The sequence below is a fragment of the Phalacrocorax aristotelis genome, chromosome 9 (assembly GCF_949628215.1).
Source record: "Phalacrocorax aristotelis chromosome 9, bGulAri2.1, whole genome shotgun sequence".
NCBI classification, from domain to species: domain Eukaryota; kingdom Metazoa; phylum Chordata; class Aves; order Suliformes; family Phalacrocoracidae; genus Phalacrocorax; species Phalacrocorax aristotelis.
Genome location: NC_134284.1, coordinates 1,543,160 through 1,564,292, shown reverse-complemented (window position 1 = coordinate 1,564,292; position 21,133 = coordinate 1,543,160). Strand labels below are relative to the sequence as shown.

At 40.6% G+C, this 21,133-nt stretch overlaps 1 protein-coding gene across 11 annotated transcripts in view; it reads left to right on the top strand.

Moving 5' to 3' along the window:
- The window catches only part of GPHN (gephyrin), a 308,628-nt gene that overhangs the window by 253,939 nt on the left and 33,556 nt on the right, over positions 1–21,133 (top strand). For all 11 annotated transcript variants that reach the window (XM_075103174.1, XM_075103177.1, XM_075103175.1 and 8 more), the window contains 3 exons: positions 4,188–4,280; positions 7,582–7,637; positions 12,910–13,029. In XM_075103174.1, the coding sequence (XP_074959275.1) occupies positions 4,188–4,280; positions 7,582–7,637; positions 12,910–13,029 (269 nt within the window). The remainder of the gene's footprint in view (positions 1–4,187; positions 4,281–7,581; positions 7,638–12,909; positions 13,030–21,133) is intronic.

Here is a 21,133-nt window from a genome sequence, read left to right as displayed (position 1 = left end):
AAATGAGAACAAAGTCACAGCATATATCATTTCCTGCTGCAGCATGCTGTAGACAAGCTTTCATCATGTAATTTATTTTAATATTAAAAAACATTCAAACTAAGGACAAAGTGACAGTTTTGTGTTAATACTGATGATGTTACCATACCAATAAAGAGTGATTTTATTCAGTTTACATGCTCCTCAAAATGTCCTTACAGAGATAGAATGGAGATAATTGGTCTTAGCTAGGTGCTTATATTTTCTACAGTTTCATATACTGTAATTTGTCAAAAAGGCAATTTGATTGTTTCTGTTCTTATTCCACTACATGGGACTATGCTGTCACGGTAAGAGAAGGTATTCTAGTATACTTTATACCTTAGTTAATAGATATTTCATTTTGTTCTTTATGTTACCTGATTACATCAAATTTAGGCTGATTCTAAGTCTGAAACGTATTGATCGTTATTCCTGGCACTGTTATTCTTCCAAAAATAATGTTCTGAGCCTGCTGAGACACGTCAGTTATGACCCTCTTCCCTCCCACTCAAAATAAGAGAGTTAGGTATATGGTAAGATCATCAGCAGTAGAGATATATTCTTGGTTTAGTATTCACATAATTGTACCAACAATGAAAATATTAACAAAGACATATTCCTTCATATTTTTGCACTGTAGTGCAAAATTCTACCTCACAATTTATTTTTCAACAAGTATATACACTTTAGTACTGTAAGATTTCCTAATACATAGTATGAAATGTCAGGATTGTGCCTTTAGGAGACATCCTAAAGGACAAATCTGTGTCTGTGATATTGAAAATTCAGTTCTCTTAACCTACAGATTCAAATTGCAAGAGGAAATCTCATTTTCAGAAGTTCTTAAGTGAACACCATAGTGTTATACAGACAAATGCATAGGATTTTCTGTATGCACACACACACATATGTTAGTTTGCTAAAAAATGTTGATTTTGAAGGATACAGTGAATTAAGAATTAGTTATGTATTCCTTTATTTTTCAGTTAATACACCTGTAATTTCAGGAGACAATAAAAATGTCATCCTGGATGTCTAAATCCTAAGTAACTGTACCCAGAAAAACACTATTGTGCTGTGTTCATTTTCTTTGTTGTTTTGTGTCTTGAATTAACACTGAGCTCCTGAAAACTATCTTTCACGAGCACAATTTCTCTGTAAGGAAAGTGTAATGTTTAAAATTCTAGGATTGCAGTTTATTTCATTAACAAATTACCTAATTAATTTTAACCTGTCTTACATTATTAAACATATTACATAGTATTCATCCTCATAAATAAAGCTGCTGAATGTTACTCTGTACCAGTAGCCAGTACAGTCCTGGCTTTATTCTTGATTATGTCAAGGCATGCTGTAGTCTCTTAAATCTATTCTCTCCTAACAGAAGGGGGAGGATGAGTAAAGTTATCTTTTGAAACATGACTTTCACATTGGTAAGTGTATTGCTCAGTGCCTGTATAGATCATCCAGCCTCTTCCATATTAAAAAAAAAATTGGACAGACCTAAAACATTTTACAGAAGAAAACAAAGGCATCTGAAGCATATTTCCCACTTGCCATCATCAATATCTGGTATGAAGCCTCCAAATAGACTTTTATTACAGTTAAGTGTAGTTACCTGAATATTGCTTCATGGGTATGTAAAGTTGAGTTTTTAGACAGCGTGATAATGATTATTCTTCTGAAACTAAGAAGAGGCAGCGGTTTAACTGATAGTAAAAGTACAAAGCACATCCACACTTCACATGCTTAAGCCTCAGAATGGAACAGTTGCCTGATCTAGTCCAAGAGTCCTGTAACTTCTGTAGAACTTGGACATTTTTGTTCCACTGTTTATTCATTTTGAACTAGCTCATTATTTTGATAGCATTGCCTTTTCATATCACAGTGAAGCACTACCGGGCCAATATTCACAAAATGGGAGCAAATCCATCACCTCCAGTACAATACTGGTCTCACTGCTTTATCCCAGTACCAATACCCTGAGAAATCAACCTCACAGAGCCTTACCAGTTTCACCAGCTAAGCTTTAGAAAATACCCAGATTTGAAAAGTGAGTTGAATGTAATTCTCCATTTTGTGCTAGAATCAGAAAGCTATGGGCATCACAAGGGGCAGTTTGATGACATTAAAATATTTCAGAACATCTTTTTTAATTACAATTAATCAAAATAAGGTCGAACAGTAGATTTCTAAAATAATTGCTCAAATAAAGAAGACTACAGAAGCACTTCACATTGTCCTTTAATTGCTGACTTGCTTCATTTTAAGCGCCTACAGCTTCAGCAAATAATTCTTACATTTTTCTCCCCTTAATGAAATTCATTCCCACTACTGGCTAGCCATTTATTCCCTTCAAATATTGCATGGCAGAATGCCAAGAACATACTGTTCAACTTTGCTCTAATTGGTGTGATTCTGCATGCAGACAAGAAGTAAAATGAAGACACAACATGCCTGCTAAAACTAGAAGCATCACTTTTGTATGAGATTTTGTGCGTCTATGAAACAGAGAGTGTTTTTACTAAGACTTTGATAGCTGCCTTTTCTATGCTATAATTTAAATGTCTATGTCTGCATTCTCTTTTTCAGTGCAAGTGTACAAGCTTTCGTGAGCTTTCTAATAGCTTCTATATTGTGTATCACAGACAGTGATATGCAGTGATGCACAGACGTATTAATAGCCATCACAAAGGTGCTTTTCTAGTTGCTCTAACAGGTTTTATCAGCATTTTCATGGCAATACCTACTTCAAAAACGCAACATAAATATTCACCTCCAGCTGAAAGTTGATACGTATGGATGTGAGCACAATGACATTATAGTTGTTATAATTAATTACTAACTAAATCACTTTGTGTTAATAAGTTAAAAATTATCTCCATTACACTACCACTTCACTGGAGCTGAACATTTTCAAATCAAGTAGGTGCACTTTGTACCAAAACCTATCCATTTAGCATGCAATGTACGTCTCCTGCCTTCCCGGCAAATCCAGAACCACATCAATTTCCCTACCTGTAAAACAAGGAATGCACTTTATGTATGTCTCTTTGGCATGTCTGAAAGATCGTAATTTATAAAGTACATATCCATGCAAATCCTCCTGGCAGAAGTATTCATGCATCCTCTCCTTCCTTCGTACTTTCAGCTGGATATTACCTTCCTGTGCCACAACACACTCCTAAGAGTGGTGGCCTCCTTATGAGATGAGCTTCCCTTCTACTTAGACGTACTGGAATCGAGCTGATCTCAGTAGTTCTGACCCATGTGCCCCTTCCCGGTCCATCTAATCACACATGTAATAAATCTTTCTCACTCTCTCATTGTATGAAGGGGTAAGATACATATTTTCCACTCTGTTCCACATCATACTAAAAAAAAGCTCTTGCTGGCGCCATACAAGCAAACAAGTAGTGAACACTTGACTGAGGGTGAAGTAATTCATATCAGTCTCTACAGGGAGGCAGAGCCTCATCAGTCATAGTTGCTAAGTGAAGGGAAAGAGTATGTTTGAAACAGCTATTAAAATATTTAGAACTCTAACAGCATAAATTTACATAAATAATCCTGACACTTATGTGCACTCACCCTCCATTAAGCAGAAATGCTCTCAGCAATTAGGCAAAGCTAATCTATTTCAAAACTTCTTCGTCAATTTATGGAAGCTTGTCCATCATTACTGTTTATGTTGAGTCCTCTGGGCTCAGTCCATCCATCACCTCTTATGTTTTGCACACAGGATTCACTTTTGAAATGTTATTTTAAAAGCTTTTTTAAAAAGAACTTTTTTTAAAAAAATTAAATACAGGAAAGCATGTATTTCTAGGAGATTTCAGGAAAAAAAACTTGTCCTGAAGAAACAAATACTTGTTTCTTTTCTGTCTGATCCTATATCAGAGCTATTACCTCTGGGTTTGGATACTTGGCATTCAGATCTACTGTCAGCAATTTCGCCATAACCAGGAGCACAGACCTACTGAACAGTCTTCCAGCAGTACATTCAGACTCCAGTCTTTTTTCATTTATGTAGAGGCAGAAGTCAAAAACCTGAGGGATCTATTCATGTCAGATACATTTCATCCATCAGAGCACACCGCTGTTCACTGTTTTTTATCCCTTCACTAGCTGTAATGACATGGAGCACGGTCTTTTCTCTTTTCTAGATGGAATGGGCCGAGTCCTTGCTCAAGATGTATATGCAAAAGATAATCTACCACCATTTCCAGCATCGGTAAAAGACGGCTACGCTGTCAGAGGTAAACACTCACTTTGTAGACATGCAGTGTAGTGTTTGTAAAAACCCTTCATAACATCTTAGTTCATCTATTTTGGATCCAGCAATGGTTATTTTGGTTGAGACCTGATTCAGATCATTGCTCAAGTCACAGTTCCATAGAATGCAGCTCTCTCGAAGGAAGACCATAAAGTTGAATTCAGATCTTTTAAGTGGATACGTATGTACACAAGCAAATGTACATCCATATGTGCTCATACACATGCAGTGGTGCTGCTAGTGAGTTTACTGGAAATATAAAGAATTCAGGAGAGTAACAGAACATCTGTTTCTGAATGACAGATTTTTCTTCTATTCCTCAGTTGTTGATTTAATCAGGAATTTCTTACGTATCTGTTACTTTGCTGAACTGTCACAGATCCAGCTTCCTATTTGTGAATTATTTTACAATTGCATTAGAGAATTTTCAGATACATATCAGAATGTACTCTTATGGAGGCACCTCAAAAGAAAAACTCATTTTTACTTTGAAAATATTGCAGTTGCTGTGTATAAATAAAATGAGTAGTGTGACATTACAGAGCAAGCAGTGAGTGGTTTCCCAGGAGACCTGAATCCATCCTCTGCTTTCCAGTAGATGCTGCATGATTTTGAGCCAGTTGCTTCTATGTGCATCAGTTTTTTGTAAAGTAAGACTAATGACAATCACCTCAGATGCCTATGGAGAAAATTAAGATATATGTGATAGAGCATTATACTAGTAGTGATTTCATTGTGGTAGGGGTTGAATCGTCATAATACCGTGTTGAAATTTGGGCACAATAGCCAACTTTCTTGTAGGAACATTGAAATACCTTTTTTGTTACTGGCAGCTGAAACAATGGAAAGCAACTATCCATGAAATAGACTGTCTGCAAACCCAGGCAATGGATGCAGTCCAATAGTTTCCCCATGGATTTGATATAAAAATAGAATTCCAGGTCTGCAAGATGAGTTTGAATGCAGCTGTCTGTCATCTATGTGTGTGAGAGATGGGCAGACCAGACTGACCTGTAGTAGTGGCAAGAGAGTGCAGATGTAGCCAGAGAAATACAGGCAGTATAACACTGAGAAAAGCTGAGAGGGGGAGCTCTGAGTGGGACGTTGACTGACAAGGGCCTTGGGATCAAGTAAATGCTGTCTTGCAACCTGATTGCTATAGATAAGGGAAAGCACAAGTACATTCTCAGTAAATATGCAGAATGAGCAGAATGATAACGCAATCGTCAGCTTCTGTCAGAACCAACACACAAGACCCTAATCTTGGTGGTGGATTCAAATAGAGTAACAGTAAGGTACTTGAATGCATCCAGAAGAGGACAACAAAGCTGGTGAAAGAGCTGGAAGGCATGTCCTGTGGGGAGTAGATAAGGATTCTGGGTTTGTCTAGCTTGGAGAAAAGGAGGCTGAGGGGCAACTTCATTGCTCTCTAGAGCTTTCTGAGGAGGGAAGGTGGAAAGGGAGCTGCTGATCTCTTCTCCTGGGTATCCAGGCACAGGACACTTGAAAACTGTTCAAAGTTACACCAGGGGAGGTTTGGAACGTGCGTTAGGAAGCGTTTTGTTACCGAGATGGTGGTCAAACACTAGGAACATGCTTCCTGGTGAGGTCGTTGATGCCCCAAGTCTGTCAGTGTTTAAGAGGTATTTGGACAATGCCCTTAATAATTTGCTTTAACTTTTGTTCAGCCCTGAAGTGGTCAGGCAGTTGGGCTAGATGATTGTTGTAGGTCCCTTCTACCTGAACTATTCTATTCTATTCTTCTTATTGTTCTTGTAGACCTGTTATCTCAGGATATGAGAAACAAAGCTGTAGGCAGAAATAATATTGACTACATTAATGGATATTTTTTACAAAAAAACAAAGGATTAGCTTTCAGTCACATAAACCTGTCTGCCCAAAGCCTTGTCTACCGCTTTCAAGCTATATCAGTTGTACATCACCAATAAACTTCAGTTCTGTATCATTATTAATGGAGGAATAAAATCTAATTCAGTGCCATTTTATCAGGTTTAAAATAATTTAGCTATTAGGGAATTTTTTCTCTTCTTTTGCTGGATCATCCCAGTTAATTTTTTTAGTGAAGGTCTCACAACCGTATTCAGTAGTATTACATGCATTATTCAAAGACAGGTAGTTGAAGAGTCCTTTTCCACTTACTTATTTTAGAGTTTGTTCTAAAGCTCACAGATTAGGCTGTTTGACAGGCTTTTAAAGTTAAGTTAATCATGAGTCTTCAAACATGACTAAGTACCATAGATCATCGTCTGCAGAGTTGTAGCTGATGTATGAGTACAAATGTGATAAATCATTATACACACTGAATGGGCATCCTTCCTGAAAGCCATTCTTAATACATTAAGGTTATCTAGCTGTATAGTCAGGGCTTTTGAAATAAAACAGGAGGTATTAAGATAAAGGTAGTCACTGATTAGACTTCATCTCTGGGAAATCAACTTTTGACAGTTACAGATTTAAAATTAATAAAAAGACATATTTAAATGTGATCATACGAACCCAGTTTGTCAGAATGATATTGACAGGATGCCTGCTGTGCTTGGACAGGCAGACTTAATTGTGCTCCACTCCCTACGTGTTTTACACCATGGTAGAACCTATAATGCCCCTAATGCAACTTGCTGAAAGACCTTTGGGGTAGGCAGAACCTTAAACTTCGTTAGTAATGGTGACTTTGTTGTCCCTGTAAAAATAAGGATTTGGCTAAATTAGAAGTTCTAGAGGCTTTCAGCTTGTTAAATCAATGACCTCTGACTTTTAATTTTCAGAATGGCTTCATTGAAAGGTCTAAAGTAACTAGTTCAGTGCTACCTCCTAAAATTACAAAAAGGAACAGAACCCAGCCTTCTAATGTGGCAGTCCAAGTTGCATTATCTTAGCCCTAGTGCTCTTCAGAAAATGCCAAACTGTTATGGTCATCTACAGAGTCTGTAACCACTGCGTTTGTCCACATTTTCCTCCAAAGGCAGAGACAGAATTTAGAGGTGTCAATTTTCCGTTGTTGTCTAGAAAAAAGATAAGTGATACACTTAGAAAATATTATTCCCCTGTGTTAGTTTCACGTGGAAAGAGATCTGCTCATGGTGGACATTTTTACAAAAATAATCTCATGAACACTAAAATGTTTGCAAAACTTCTGTAACCTTTGTCATGCTGACACTGAAGAACTGAATCTTAGGTCGTTCTTTGGTTCTCCTGTTCTTAATTTCCAATGCCATCGTTTGTTTTGGTTCAGCCTTTACCATTTGTATTGTCCATCTTAACAGCTGCTGATGGCCCAGGGGATCGATTCATCATAGGAGAATCCCAGGCTGGAGAGCAGGTGAGCACAATTTGTTTTCTGGTTGTGTTTTTTTTTTTAATGTATTTTTCTTTTGTAAGATACTACTTTGTATTTTTACAAGCCTTTCTAGTGCTCTGAAACTCAGAATTCATGGAGGTGGCATGAAGTAGGACACAACTGTACCTAGCCTCCTGCTATGTGCCTTGGGACATGATTTCAGAAAGTGAGGTCATACAGTCACATAAGGAACTAACAAGGATATCCTCCAAAATACTTCAGAGCATTGTGCTGACATGTCCGATAGGAGTGCATACGGTAATGTTCTGCCCTAGTACAATGTTAGAGGACATAAGGTTTCTGGTAGCATTACAGTTCATAAACAGAGAAAAGCAAGAATTTAACCCCATCTTGCTGACAGATTTTAAAAAGGACATCAGCCCAATAGTTGGTTCCACAAGTTCCTTGCATATTGAGCACCTTAGCAGATACACGGATTGAGTTTAAGAGCAAGTCAGGGCAGCCCCTATTCATAACCTCCTGTGCTGTATAAATGTTCATGAATAGGTGCCAATTGGGGTTTGCTCTCAAACTCAAGAGTATATTTGCTAAAGTTCCTGTATTAATACTGGGCTTATAAGAAAAAATCAGTTGTGTTCAACCACTTTTGTTATCCTGTCAATTTAATTGTACCTGCTACCTTCTTTTCAGGAGAGTGTGGGTTAATCCAAAATGTTTCTCCAGCTATTTCAAGTCCCAGTTTATAATTCTGTGTGTTGTATGTGAAGTGATGCAGAAATGGAATAAGTAACAGGCAAAAAAAAGGATTGGTTTTAATGAGGGTTTTACAGTGTGGCCATTTTGACTGCTAAACAAAAAAGCCTTGAATAAAATAGATGCATTTCAAAAGTTATTTCAGGTTTTAGAAGTATTACCAGTTGCAGGTTTGTTCGATTTTTTTGAAAATGGAGTTGAACTGCCTTTAAATATATAATAGGCATTTAATTTGGCTGATCATGATAGATAGAGAGAACAGTGAAAATAATTTTTTCTGTAGTTCCCATCCATCATCATGAATTATACTTTGGTATGATAGACGTCTTCTCAATACTGACCTTCATATGATCTTAGATTAATTAATCTGTTATAGAAAATATGTAAAATTACTTTAAATACTAAAAAAATAAATTAATTAATTTCACCTGCCTGGGATTTTTAGCCTTTCTGTCTGCATTTCCAAGCATTGGTCCAGAGTCCAAAAGACTCACAACTATTTCTACAACCCTTTTTATGGTCACCATAAAATAGCAAGAACCAGCAGAGCAATCTGCTGAATTATCACTCCTATCATTATTCACCTGTCGTCAACATTATCATTTTTCTAGTTAAAAAATATCACAGTACAGAGGTGCTTAAAAACAGTACTGTTGAAGCTGTGTCTAATGGGGAGGACTGCCACAGGTTTAAAGGGTTTCAGTGTCCTAATCAGTTCAGCAGGTTTCTACAAAGGATAAAAGGGCAAATGGGAGCTTGCTTCCCTCCTGCAAAATTCAAGAGTTCACAAATGTTTCTCCACAGGGACAGTCTGTCGTCCCAGATTAATGGGAATGGGAATCCTCTCTGGCAGGGAACAAAAACTGGGTGGGAGGAGGCACGCAAAGAGAGACTAATTCTGGAAATACCAGTGGTGAGTTAGAAAAATGAAGCTGTCAACCTCTGAATAATTGTTCGGGTTTTTTTTCTTGGACCAACACATCTTCAGGTTCACCTCCCTCACAAGAATTATTTATAGCCTTGGAAGGCTCCTCGGTCTCATTTCACCCTTCAGTCACTCTCAGCAGCAACATTCTGCTTTTCATGTTACAGACCAATTAACAGAATGATTCACAGCAGGGAGTTCAAAATAGGTTTAGATTTGGCTTCTCCTGTAGGGAAAATGGTTATGTAAATGCTATGTAGTGAGGAAGAAAATAGGACTGAGAATTGCAGAGAGGCCATACAGCCAAGTTAGACATCTCTGTATCAATTTGTAGATTGTATATTATTCTCTGATTTTCGTTTCCAGATGGTCGTGTTTATGTTAACAACCATTTTTTATTTTGTACTGAGGAAAACTTTCGGACCCTGTCTTGCTTTGGGGACGTTAAAGCACATTTGAGAGTACTGGTCATGAGCCATCCACACAGCCTCTGTGTGAAAAACTCAACTGTGGGGAGCAACGATTTTCTTCCTATAGACTTGCATAGTTGGAGCTTGGCATTTCCTGGAGACATTTGTAAGAGGCCCTCTGACTAACCAGCTATAATATAGGGTGGAAGACAGACATTTTTCACCTTTCCATTAATCACAGAATCACAGAATCACAGGTTGGAAGGGACCTCAGGGATCATCTAGTCCAACCTCTCTAGGAAGAGCACAGTCTAGACAAGATGGCCCAGCACCCTGTCCAGCTGAATCTTGAAGGTGTCCAACGTGGCCGAGTCAACCCCTTCCCTGGGGAGATCATTCCAATGGTGACTGTCCTCACTGTGAAAATTTTTCCTCCTGTGTCCAATCAGAATGTCCCCAAGAGCAACTTGTGTCCATCCCCCCTTGTCCTCTCCATGTGACTCCATGTAAAAAGGGAGTCTCCGTCTTCTTTGTAGCTGCCCCTTAAGTACTGGTACATGGGGATGAGATCCCCTCTGAGCCTCCTTTTCTCAAGGCTGAACAAGCCCAGTTCTCCCAGCCTATCCTCGTATGGCAGCTTCCCAGCCCTCTGATCATCTTGGTGGCCCTTCTCTGGACCCCTTCCAGCCTGTCCTTGGGCCTTTTTACAAAAGGAGCATGAGTCATTGTAGATCACACCGGACAGGTGTAAAGATGTGCAAGAGAAAATGCCTGAGATGGGGGCTGTGATCAATAGATTATTTCCGGTTTTTATTCAGTGACTAACATTAAATAGATTATCAGTCGTGAAGGCAAAGGACAGAACCCAGTACCGCCCTATTCCAGGTAAATGTGAGATCTCAAAGGCCTTTAAAAGAGCTTCTGTGAAATTGTTGTACATTAATATGCTTTCTGAGAAGGAATAATTTCTTTATCTTCATAGTCTCTAGCACAGAAGGACACAGCCCTGGAGATTGATACACAAATGTGGTGGTTGACTTTGTTCATAAAGTTAACCTGATCTAATGCTCAAAGGACCAGAAAGTAATTAAATTTATGACCAACCAATTCTAAAAGCAATTGTTATTTTGTCATAAATTTATTTAAATATTTCACATCATTACACCTCAAAAAATTAACTCGTCTAGCAATAAACTCCAAAAGCATGGATAGTTACAGCACATTCTATCACCATAAACACTGATTCCTGGCAGAGTCCTAAACATTTTGTATTCTCTGTGGTTCTTGAGGCCCAAAAAACACATTTTAAATGGGAGAGTTTTTCATGCAATACATTTTTCTTCTAAAAATTGTCACTTAAGACATCAAAACAATATTACCTATTGTAATGTGCCTAGAGACTATATATACAACAATATGCAAAAGAGCTCCCATAATCCAAGCCAATATTTGTTTGTCAAAACCAAATTTTATTGTCAAAATAACAGACTAGACAAGACTACTATAAACTTCTAAGCATCTTCTGTATAAATGGCAGCATCTCAGCTATTCAACCACAGCTGCTTGCATAGTCGGTGGTGAGAAATAAATACCATTTTAAAAAAAGGTATTATTTTTGTGTCATCTGTTTAGTTAACTGCTTTAGGATAGCATGAATCTTGCCCTAAAAACACATTAACCATGACATATGGCAAGTGTGATCTTTTTTTTTTTTAGTTTATTTTAGCATTTTATTTCTGTTCTTTTGAAAGGATGTTAGATTTCCATTACCCTTAGAAAAGGGTCAGGATTCAATCAACTCCAGGCTCAGCTGTTTCTTGGCATATGTAGGTCACTGTGATACTGGTACACAGTATCGGTACCTGGTAAACGAGGTACAGACCATTTCTAGCCTCTCCCTAGGGCTTCTGTCCCAATGAGCAATCTTTGAAATACACACATTTCAAATACATCTCAGAGGTTATGACAGTGCTGGAACGGAGCAGAAGAATGGGCAAGGCAAACACAGCTTTGTGCAGCTGGAATGTTGGCCACTGGTCTAGAATTTGCAGATGTCTAACAACCTCCTGTCAAAAGTCATGGAGTGAATGGCTGATGGGTGGGAGCAGGTAATAGTGCTTGGGCAGTACTGCTTGCAGGTCTGTGAGTTGCTATGAAATATGTGCTAATCACAGCCTAAGAAGTCCTGGATGTATTCCAGTGCTGCATATGGAGTATAGAGACAGTGTGCACATGAATTATACATGTGACACATACAGAATATGTTGGTCTGATCACAGCTGTGTGGATGTGTGTAGCACATGTTCACTAATAACAGTAAAGCCTAAATAAGTTGGACTTACTGAAGTTTTTCTTTTAGTTATTTATTTCTTAAGTGGTTATGGTCAAATTACAGTTTTGCTCTGGATTTTGAAAAATATGTATTAAAATCAGCTACCTGCAGAGAAATTTTATTAAAACCATGTCATTAGTTTTACAATGTTGTTCTAGTATTTTTCTATTCTTTGTATTGCTTCTTCTGAAATTTTGTAATGTACTGTGATTTTACATAATTGTAGAGTATTATCAATTTTAGGCTTTGCTAAACTGACCCTCACAAACACAGGTATTCTATGTGAACTAGTGTTGACCTGTCTCAGCATGAAGAAATTTGCTTAAAAATGAAGCAGCTAGATACATCACTTTAGTTAAAGCTGCTGGTTTTCCATATATAGTGTGCTGGTAAAACAAAACAGAACAAAACCCCAGCCAAACCAAAGAAATTTCAACTCTGGGGACCAGAGTACTCTGCAAAAATATTTATGTACAGAGAACTACTAGATTTTTTGCTTATGTAAGTTTCTAGAAGGTCACCGTCTAACTGTTGTATTTCTAAGCCAGTTATTCTCTGAGTCAACCAGAATAACAATATATTGCTTCTTCTGAAAGTTATTTGATAGATTAGATGATAGATTTCTGTGATAGAAATCTAGGAGGAAAAATCTGAAGCCACCTAATATGTGACCATATGAAAAAAGCCAGATCTGAAGCAATGACCTGATGATCTTTAAATATATTGGCATTTATACCTGTTGATATCACTAGCAGTGTATCAAGTGTCATGCCACTAATAAGAATTTTGGTCTTTCAGATTACTTCCAGAAAGTTCAAATGGTCTGATTTTTCTTTTCAAAAGTAAATTAATCTTTGTTTCATTATTTTTCAGCCAACTCAGACTGTGATGCCTGGTCAGGTAATGCGTGTTACAACTGGTGCTCCAATTCCATGTGGTGCTGATGCAGTGGTACAAGTGGAAGATACAGAGCTCATCAGGGAATCAGATGATGTGAGTCACAAGTTAAATATAATTTTTAATCTATGTGCAGCAGAATATGGCTCGTGATACAATCCTGTAAATATGAAGGATAATCCTACAGAAAAGCTCTTCCGTTAATCCCAGAAGCCTGAGGTTTTCACATCAGTTCCTGGTGGCAATTCTACTCACTTTTTCAGGCTGTGATAACAGTACCACAGACCTACCTGTCCTGACACTGATTTTTATCGCAGTTGTTCAATGCTGACACCAAAGTATTAGGGAGAATGATCTGAGTAAAAGGCAAATGCCTCCTGAAGATCCATAACTAGAGTCTAATTTGAGTGCCTAGTGTATTCACATTTTAAAATCCAGAGTAGTGGCAATCAGACATTATATTTCCTTTTTTTCTATACAAAGTTCACATTTAGCAGTAGAGCAATCTTCTTTATATTTCAGGATCATCCTGAAACTCAGCAAGATGAGGACTTAAAAAGTTCTCCTAAACTCACCAAGTAAGAAGAGGAAAAGTTTTCTTAAAATACATTTTGATCCCAGAATAGTACATTGAAATATTACAGTGCAGCATCACTGGTGATGTAATTAAAGCTGAATATGATTTTCTGTGGGAAAGTGAACTGTTTTAAGTGCTGCAAAATCCATAGGATGACTTGGATTATTTTGAACTATGCTGTGAATGTTGTTCTGAATTATCAAGAGTTAGTCTCGTTTCAGCAAAGGTGAATTTGGTGGATTTTGGAGAATATGTTTTGTGCACATGCCTTACAATAAATACATATATTTAGAATAAGGAGTTTTATTATGTAACAGGGGAAGTAAGTGCCCCTGCATTTTTTTAAAATCATAATTAATTTCTTCAATAGACTTCTATGCTCCTTTAAAATGAAAAAAATTACTGAATTTAAGACCTCTGAAAACCAGGAAATTGATACGGTGCATATTTCCCCAGAACATAGTCTTGACTTTGTTTAATTTGAACAGATTTTCCAGCATACCTATAAATCCTGTTAGCGCCCTACCTCTCAGATGCTGCAAAATACCACAGAAAAAAATTCAAGTACTGTAGTACTAATTCTGGATACACAGTTGTCTTAACAAAGTAAAATGTGTTTTTCGCTGAAGCACAGGAGCTGTCCGTAGACAACTGTATCTTGAACAGTCCATCTTAGACTTCCTTTGTGTTCAGAGGGTTCCTTCTGAATCATTGCCTTCCCTTACCCAGCTGTGATTTCAGAGCACCATCATCATGTTTGCCATCATCTGACAGATTTTAAGGCAAGAAGATATGTCTCTTATTGACACAACTTCCAGGTTCAGTTTTGGAATGAAGTGTGTGCATGGTTCTCTGCTCAAATCAGCCTTTGCTCCTCTGCTGCTGTTCTGACAAGCTGTTCCACTTCGCCGTATCCCTATGCTGGCATTGCAGTTGCAGCTGGGGTGCAAGTAGATGAATTCTTGTGTTCAAAGCTGATGAAGACAGCAAAAACTGAAACATACTCTCATGATCCTTTCTCATGCCTTATTACTGTAAATGCATAGATTTTTACATCTCATGAAGTCAGCAGGCTGTCTAGGCTGGCCTTCATCACATTTATTGAGTCAGTCCTGCTTTGAGGTTACAGATGTGCATTTGTAGATTCTATCTTCCTGTAAAATACACCGTTGCCTTCACTACTTGTTAATCATTGAATTAGCCTTACTGAGCCAGCTTTCTGTGGCCATTGCCCACCTCAGCATGAGAGGACTATCACATTGCAGAGCAATATACATGATAACCTCTCATTTTCTTCTTCTTCTTTGGATGACTGTCTTCCTGGATTCCACTTTTTTCTGTGCATGTTATCCTCTGCATGTGAGACTAGATTATTTGGTTATGTGCTTAAACTGAATTTTTTACTGAATGGTCAGCCACCTTCACTTTACTTTTCCTGCCTGTAAGTGGAAGGTAGATCTCTTCAATTTCTGCTTGTCCTTGAATATGCCACTCTGCTAATCCTGTACATTAATAATTAGTACAGTTTTATTAGTATGGTTTTCTTCTCTCCTTTTCATGCCTGGGTGGCTACATATTTCAGGAATATTTTTCTTTTTAGTGTTAAGAACTCCTTCAGGGCTGGGATTTAACTGAATTAAATCTCTAGCTCAATCGGCAAGGAGCACAGTGGCGACAAGGGCGAGTCCCGTGGCTCAGCGCTAGATCGGGGCAAGCAAGACGGTTCCTCGTACCCGAGAAGCCCAGGGGTGAGCAGAGGGACCCGTCAGGAGCCGGCAGCTCTCGCGGGCGAGGCTGACGTGCAGCTGACACGACGTGGGGCCTTGCCACAAGCAACGGCGGGAGATTTAACCGGCCCGTAGGGAGCGCGAGCAACCAGAAGCGTGGCGACCAGGACGGGCAAACAGGGCGTGGGGCGGCAGTTGGCGCAGGCAGGGCGAGCAGGAGGGACGCCGCAGCCCGCTTGTAGGTCTACAGTTCAGGCAAGTGCTTCGGTCTCTAGCGAAATGGTGGGCACTCGCCTCAGAGCTGAAACCACTGTTCGTGGAGCAAAAGCCCCTGAGATGTCAGACGCATCCACCCAGACGGGTCTGTAAGAAAGGACACACCAGTACAGGCAGTGGGTTGTGGCAAATGCCCCAACCCCTCCCCTGACGAAAAGGTACCTGCACGAGGTGTGCACAGGTTGACGACCTGTCACGTCAGGTGGCCGAACTGCAGCAAATGGTTAAGGGGCTGCGCAGTGTTAGAGGAGCTGAGGCAGAGGTATGGCAGGTGGTTTCAGAATCATGTTCCTGTGGCAGACATCTCCGAGAATGAGGCACCGTGGACTGTGGTTACTCACAGAAGCAGGATTCCACATCAGCCTGCACCCTCCGCCATCACAATCAGAAACAGATATGAAGCTTGAACGACTGAGGACACCCATGAGCAAGGTCTGCAAAGTCCCCCAAAAGGGAAGACTGTACCAGCAACATACAGTGGACATTGTAAAAAGAAACGACGAGCGCTCGTGGTGGGTGACTCTCTGAAGGGTACTGAGGCACCACCCATCTGCCAGCCTGACAGGGAGTCACGAGAGGTGTGCTGCCTTCCAGCAGCCAAGGTCCGAGACGTGGCCAAGAGGGTGCCACAACTCATCAGGGGAACAGACTACTATCCACTACTACTATTTCATGTAGGCATGAACGACACTGAGAGCCGCAACCTGGGTAAAGTCAAGGAAGACTTTCAAGCCCTGGGGGAGCAAGTGAAAAACATTGGCGCCCATGTGATCTTCTCTTCCATTTTGCCACTTCAAGGGAAGGGAGCAGCCAGAAACACGCGCATAATGTATATCAACTCCTGGCTACGTGGCTGGTGCCATCGTGAGGGGTTTGGCTTTTATGACAATGGGGTGTTCTTCAATGATGACAACATGCTGGGGAGGGATGGAATCCATCTGTCTAAAAGGGGTAAGGGAATCTTCAGCAGTAGGCTGGCTGACTTGGTGAGGTGGGCTTTAAACTGAAGGACTTGGGGGGTGGGATCCATTGCAAAAATGCTCACACCAGCATGTCCAACGGGGGAGTAAGTCAGGCCAAGCAGTGTGGTGACAAAGGTTCCTTAGCTGTTTCCCAAGAGGTGAAACAGAAGAGTAATCACCTCAAGTGTATGTACACAAATGCACACAGTCTAGGCAACAAACGGGAGACACTGGCGCTCCGTGCCCACTCGGAAGGGCACGACATCATAGGAGTAACTGAAACATGGTGGGACACCTCAGACGACTGGGGGATTGCAATGGACAGTGATAGGCTCTTTCGTAAGGACAGGCAGGGTAGAAGAGGTGGAGGAGTTGCACTCTACATCAAGGAACACCTTGAATGTATCGAAGTCAGCTATGGTGATTGTGACTGCTCTATCGAATGTCTCTGGGTTAAAGTCAAAGGGGTTGTCTCCAAGCAGGACCTCACAGTGGGCATCTGATAGCAACCTCCTAACCACGATGACGATGCCAGCGAAGCGATACTTGGGGCACTAAAGCAAGCTTCTGGCCAACAGAACCTGGTCCTGATGGGTGATTTCAACCCAGACATCTGCTGGAAGAACACTACGGCAGCTCGCATGTCATCCACCAAGTTCCTGGAATGTATAGAGGACTGTTCCCTGGTACAAATGTTAGATGTGCCAACCAGGAATGAGGCGCTGCTGGGCTTGCTATTCACAAACCGAGAAAGCCTTCTTTGTAACATCTCGGTTAGTGATAGCCTTGGCTGCAGTGACCACAACATTGTGGACTTCGGGATCCTGCTGAGTGCGCTGAAGGTCAGCTCTAAGACAAGGGTTCTGGATTTTAGAAGAGCAAACTTCAGTTCACTCAGGGCTCAGCTGGGAGGGATTCGAAGGGAAGACAAAGGAGCTAGTGAGTGCTGGGAACTCTTCAAGAACTCTCTATTGGAAGCACAAAGGCAATTTATCCCCTACAAACAAAAGCGAAGTAAGCAGAGCAATAGGCCCCCATGGCTCAACCATGACCTCCTGGGTCTACTCAAATCCAAAAGGGAAGCACACCAGAGATGGAGAAGTGGTGGACTATCCGTCAAGAGCTACAAGGGCATTGCCAGAGTGTGCAGAGATGCAGTTAGAAAAGCAAAAGCCCACCTTGAATCAAAACTGGCTGTAGATGTCAAAAATAACAAGAACGGTTTCTTCAGACATGTCAACCATAAGCAGAAAAAGAAGGAAAACATAGGCCCACTGTTAAACAGAAAAGGAGAGTCAATCACCAATGATGCAGAAAAGGCAGAGGTCCTCAACACCACCTTCACCTCTGTCTTTACCAGCACTGTTGGGTCCCAGGCTTTGGGAAGGAGATTGCCGGTTGATCCAAACACTGACCCACCATCAGTGAAGGAAGAGTTAGTACATGAATTACTACAGGAGCTTGACCCCTACAAATCAATGGGTCCTGACACCATCCTCCTGAGGGTGGTGACAGAGATGGCTGACGTCATCGCAAGGCCACTCTCCATTATCTTTGAGAAGTCATGGAGAACAGGGGATGTCCCAGAGGACTGGAAGAAGGCAAATGTTACCCCTATCTACAAGAAAGGCTCAAGGGAAGATCTGGGTAACTATAGGCCCATCAGCCTTACTTCATTCCCTGTGAAAGTCATGGAACGAATCCTCCTGAGGGCCATCACAAGTCAAATGAAGCACGTGATTGGGAAAAGCCAACATGGCTTCACTAAAGGCAGATTGTGCTTGACAAACGTGGTGGCCTCCTACGACAAAGTGACTTGCCTGGTTGACATGGGGTGGGCGGCAGACATTGTCTACCTGGACTTCTCCAAGGCCTTTGATACAGTCCCCCACAGCCTCCTCCTGGAGAAATGAATGCATTATGGCCTAGACAAGTGGTCTGTGCAGTGGGTGGGGACCTGGCTGACAGGCCGCACCCAAAGGGTGGTGGTAAATAGCTCCTTTTCCAAGGGGCAACCTGTCACAAGTGGAGTCCCCCAGGGATCAGTATTGGGCCCAATGTTATTCAACATCTTTGTAAGTGATCTGGATAACGGCATCAAGTGTAGCCTGATGACATTTGCAGGTGACACCAAATTGAGTGGGGAAGTAGACACTCCAGAAGGGAGAGCTGCTCTGCAGGAAGATCTGGATAGGCTGGAAGAGTGGGCCAGCAAGAACCTTATGAAGTTCAACAAGGAGAAGTGTAAGGTCACGCACCTGGGAAAACATAATGCGGGAGCGCAGCACGGACTGGGATGCACCTGGCTGGAGAGCAGCTCTGTGGGAAGGGACCTGGGGGTCCTGGTGGGCAGGAAGCTCAACATGAGCGAACAGTGGCTGCTGTGGCCAAGAAGGCCAACAGGATGCTGGGTTGCATCAAAAAGGGCATCACCAGCAGAGAGAAAGAAGTCATTATCGCACTCTACTCAGCGCTGGTCAGGCCACACCTGGAGTGCTGTGTGCAGTTCTGGTCCCCGCTATACAAAAAGGATGTGGCCAGGCTGGAAGGGGTCCAGAGAAGGGCCACCAAGATGATCAGAGGACTGGGAAGCTGCCATACGAGGATAGGCTGGGAGAACTGGGCTTGTTCAGCCTTGAGAAAAGGAGACTCAGAGGGGATCTCATCCCCATGTACCAGTACTTAGGGGGCAGCTACAAAGAAGATGGAGACTCCCTTTTTACATGGAATCACATGGAGAGGACAGGGGAGGATGGACACAAGTTGCTCTTGGGGAGATTCCAATTGGACACAGGAGGAAAAATTTTTCACAGTGAGGGCAGTCACCACTGGAATAATCTCCCCAGGGAAGTGGTTGACTCGGCCACGTTGGACACCTTCAAGATTCAGCTGGACAGGGTGCTGGGCCATCTTGTCTAGACTGTGCTCTTCCTAGAGAGGTTGGACTAGATGATCCCTGAGGTCCCTTCCAGCCTGAGATTCTGTGATTCTGTTACCTGAAAAGTGTTCTTCTGAAAAGACAGAGAGTACTTTTAAAAGTAGCTCCTTGACCTCTAATTGTGGTAGCAGAACTTAAATATCATAGCAAGTGCTACCCAAATGACTGTAGAAGTTACAGGCCTGAAAGGAATTATATCTGTCCAGCAGCAAGAAAAATTCTTATTAACTTCCCAAATGCACGTAATTGAGAAAAACATGTCTACAGCCTTTTCATTTTGAGTTTTTATGTCACCTTTTAGGAACAAGGAGGCCGATGTGATCAACCAAAAACAAGAGTTAGATCCTACATCAAGACCGAGCATCAGTATATCAATATGGATGCTGGCTGTTAACAACCATCCGAGTAAACCACTCAGACATAATTCAAAATATATTAATACACAGCAAGAAGAATGCTGCCTGATACACACTAAATGGAAGATGGTCTCAGCATAATGCCATACCTTCCTGCAAGACCTACCTTGAATTATCCTGTATTCCTAAAGCATTCGGGGATATCCATCAGTTCCTTAAATAACAATCTCTGGACATCACCATGTTTTCCAGTCACACTTTCCACAGTGCTTTTCAAACCTGGAATTACTAAACCCCTCAAAAGCCTTTTTTTTTTTTCTTGTTTCCCCTAATCCACGAGTCCTAACTAGGACGTTTTCTGTTACTCACATGTATCATTGGCACTCCTTCTGATTCCCTAGAAGCTTCCTAGCTATCTTTAAATTTTACCAAAGATACAGAAAATTCAAATCTTCATGACTGGCCAACCACCCCTAGAGTGTCATAAAAATAAAATAATTCTTAGACTAACTCTTACCCCAGATTTTCATCACAAGCTTAAAGTGTCTTTTAGAGCTTCAGATGGGGATAAGGGAGATAAAAGGACATCCCGGGCACCAGCACAGCCCTTTTGGATTCTAGCTACCAAAAATAGTGCTCTGTTAAACAAGAGGACCAGGTATAAAGGAAACAGAATTTGCACTAAAAGCATATTTTGAAAACATTGTGATAAAGTAAGAAATCAGTTTTTCAGCATTGATGTTTTTGTTAGTCATTTCCTGGTTTTCATGGGTTTAAATTTATCCATTTTCACAGTAGGTAAACAGAACCACAATCTGTAACAACACATTCATTAACTTGAACTTTGGGGCCTTTAGTTTAAAGCACTTAGTTTGAACTCGGAAAATGCAGTCCATATCCCCTTAAAGAAAAGAGTCAAGTCCCAGTGTCTTGTACAACACTATCATTCCTGTAAAAATTCCAAATGACAACGAGGTGCCTTGTTTGTCTTGTAATATTAGTGTCTGATTTATAACTTTGAGGTACTTAAGGTATGAAGCACTACATGATAATGTAGAAAGAAAATCTGTTCCAGCCTAAGTTAGTATAGATTTAGTGCTATTGACAGGCTGGCACTATCTCAAAGCTGAGTGTACATATCATCAACCCACTTGCAGGGCTTATAAATTAAATATTAATGATGTAGGTCATTTGACATTTATTGGCATTGAATGAATCACCAAACCATTGAAATTCTGAAGAAGTAAACACAAATATTAAAGTAGGCATCAGACTTTTCAGGCCACTGTCTCATGTTCACATTAAATAAACATGATGAATAAGCCTCTTTCTGATTTGTACAAAGCTCTCAAGTAGGAGTTTCT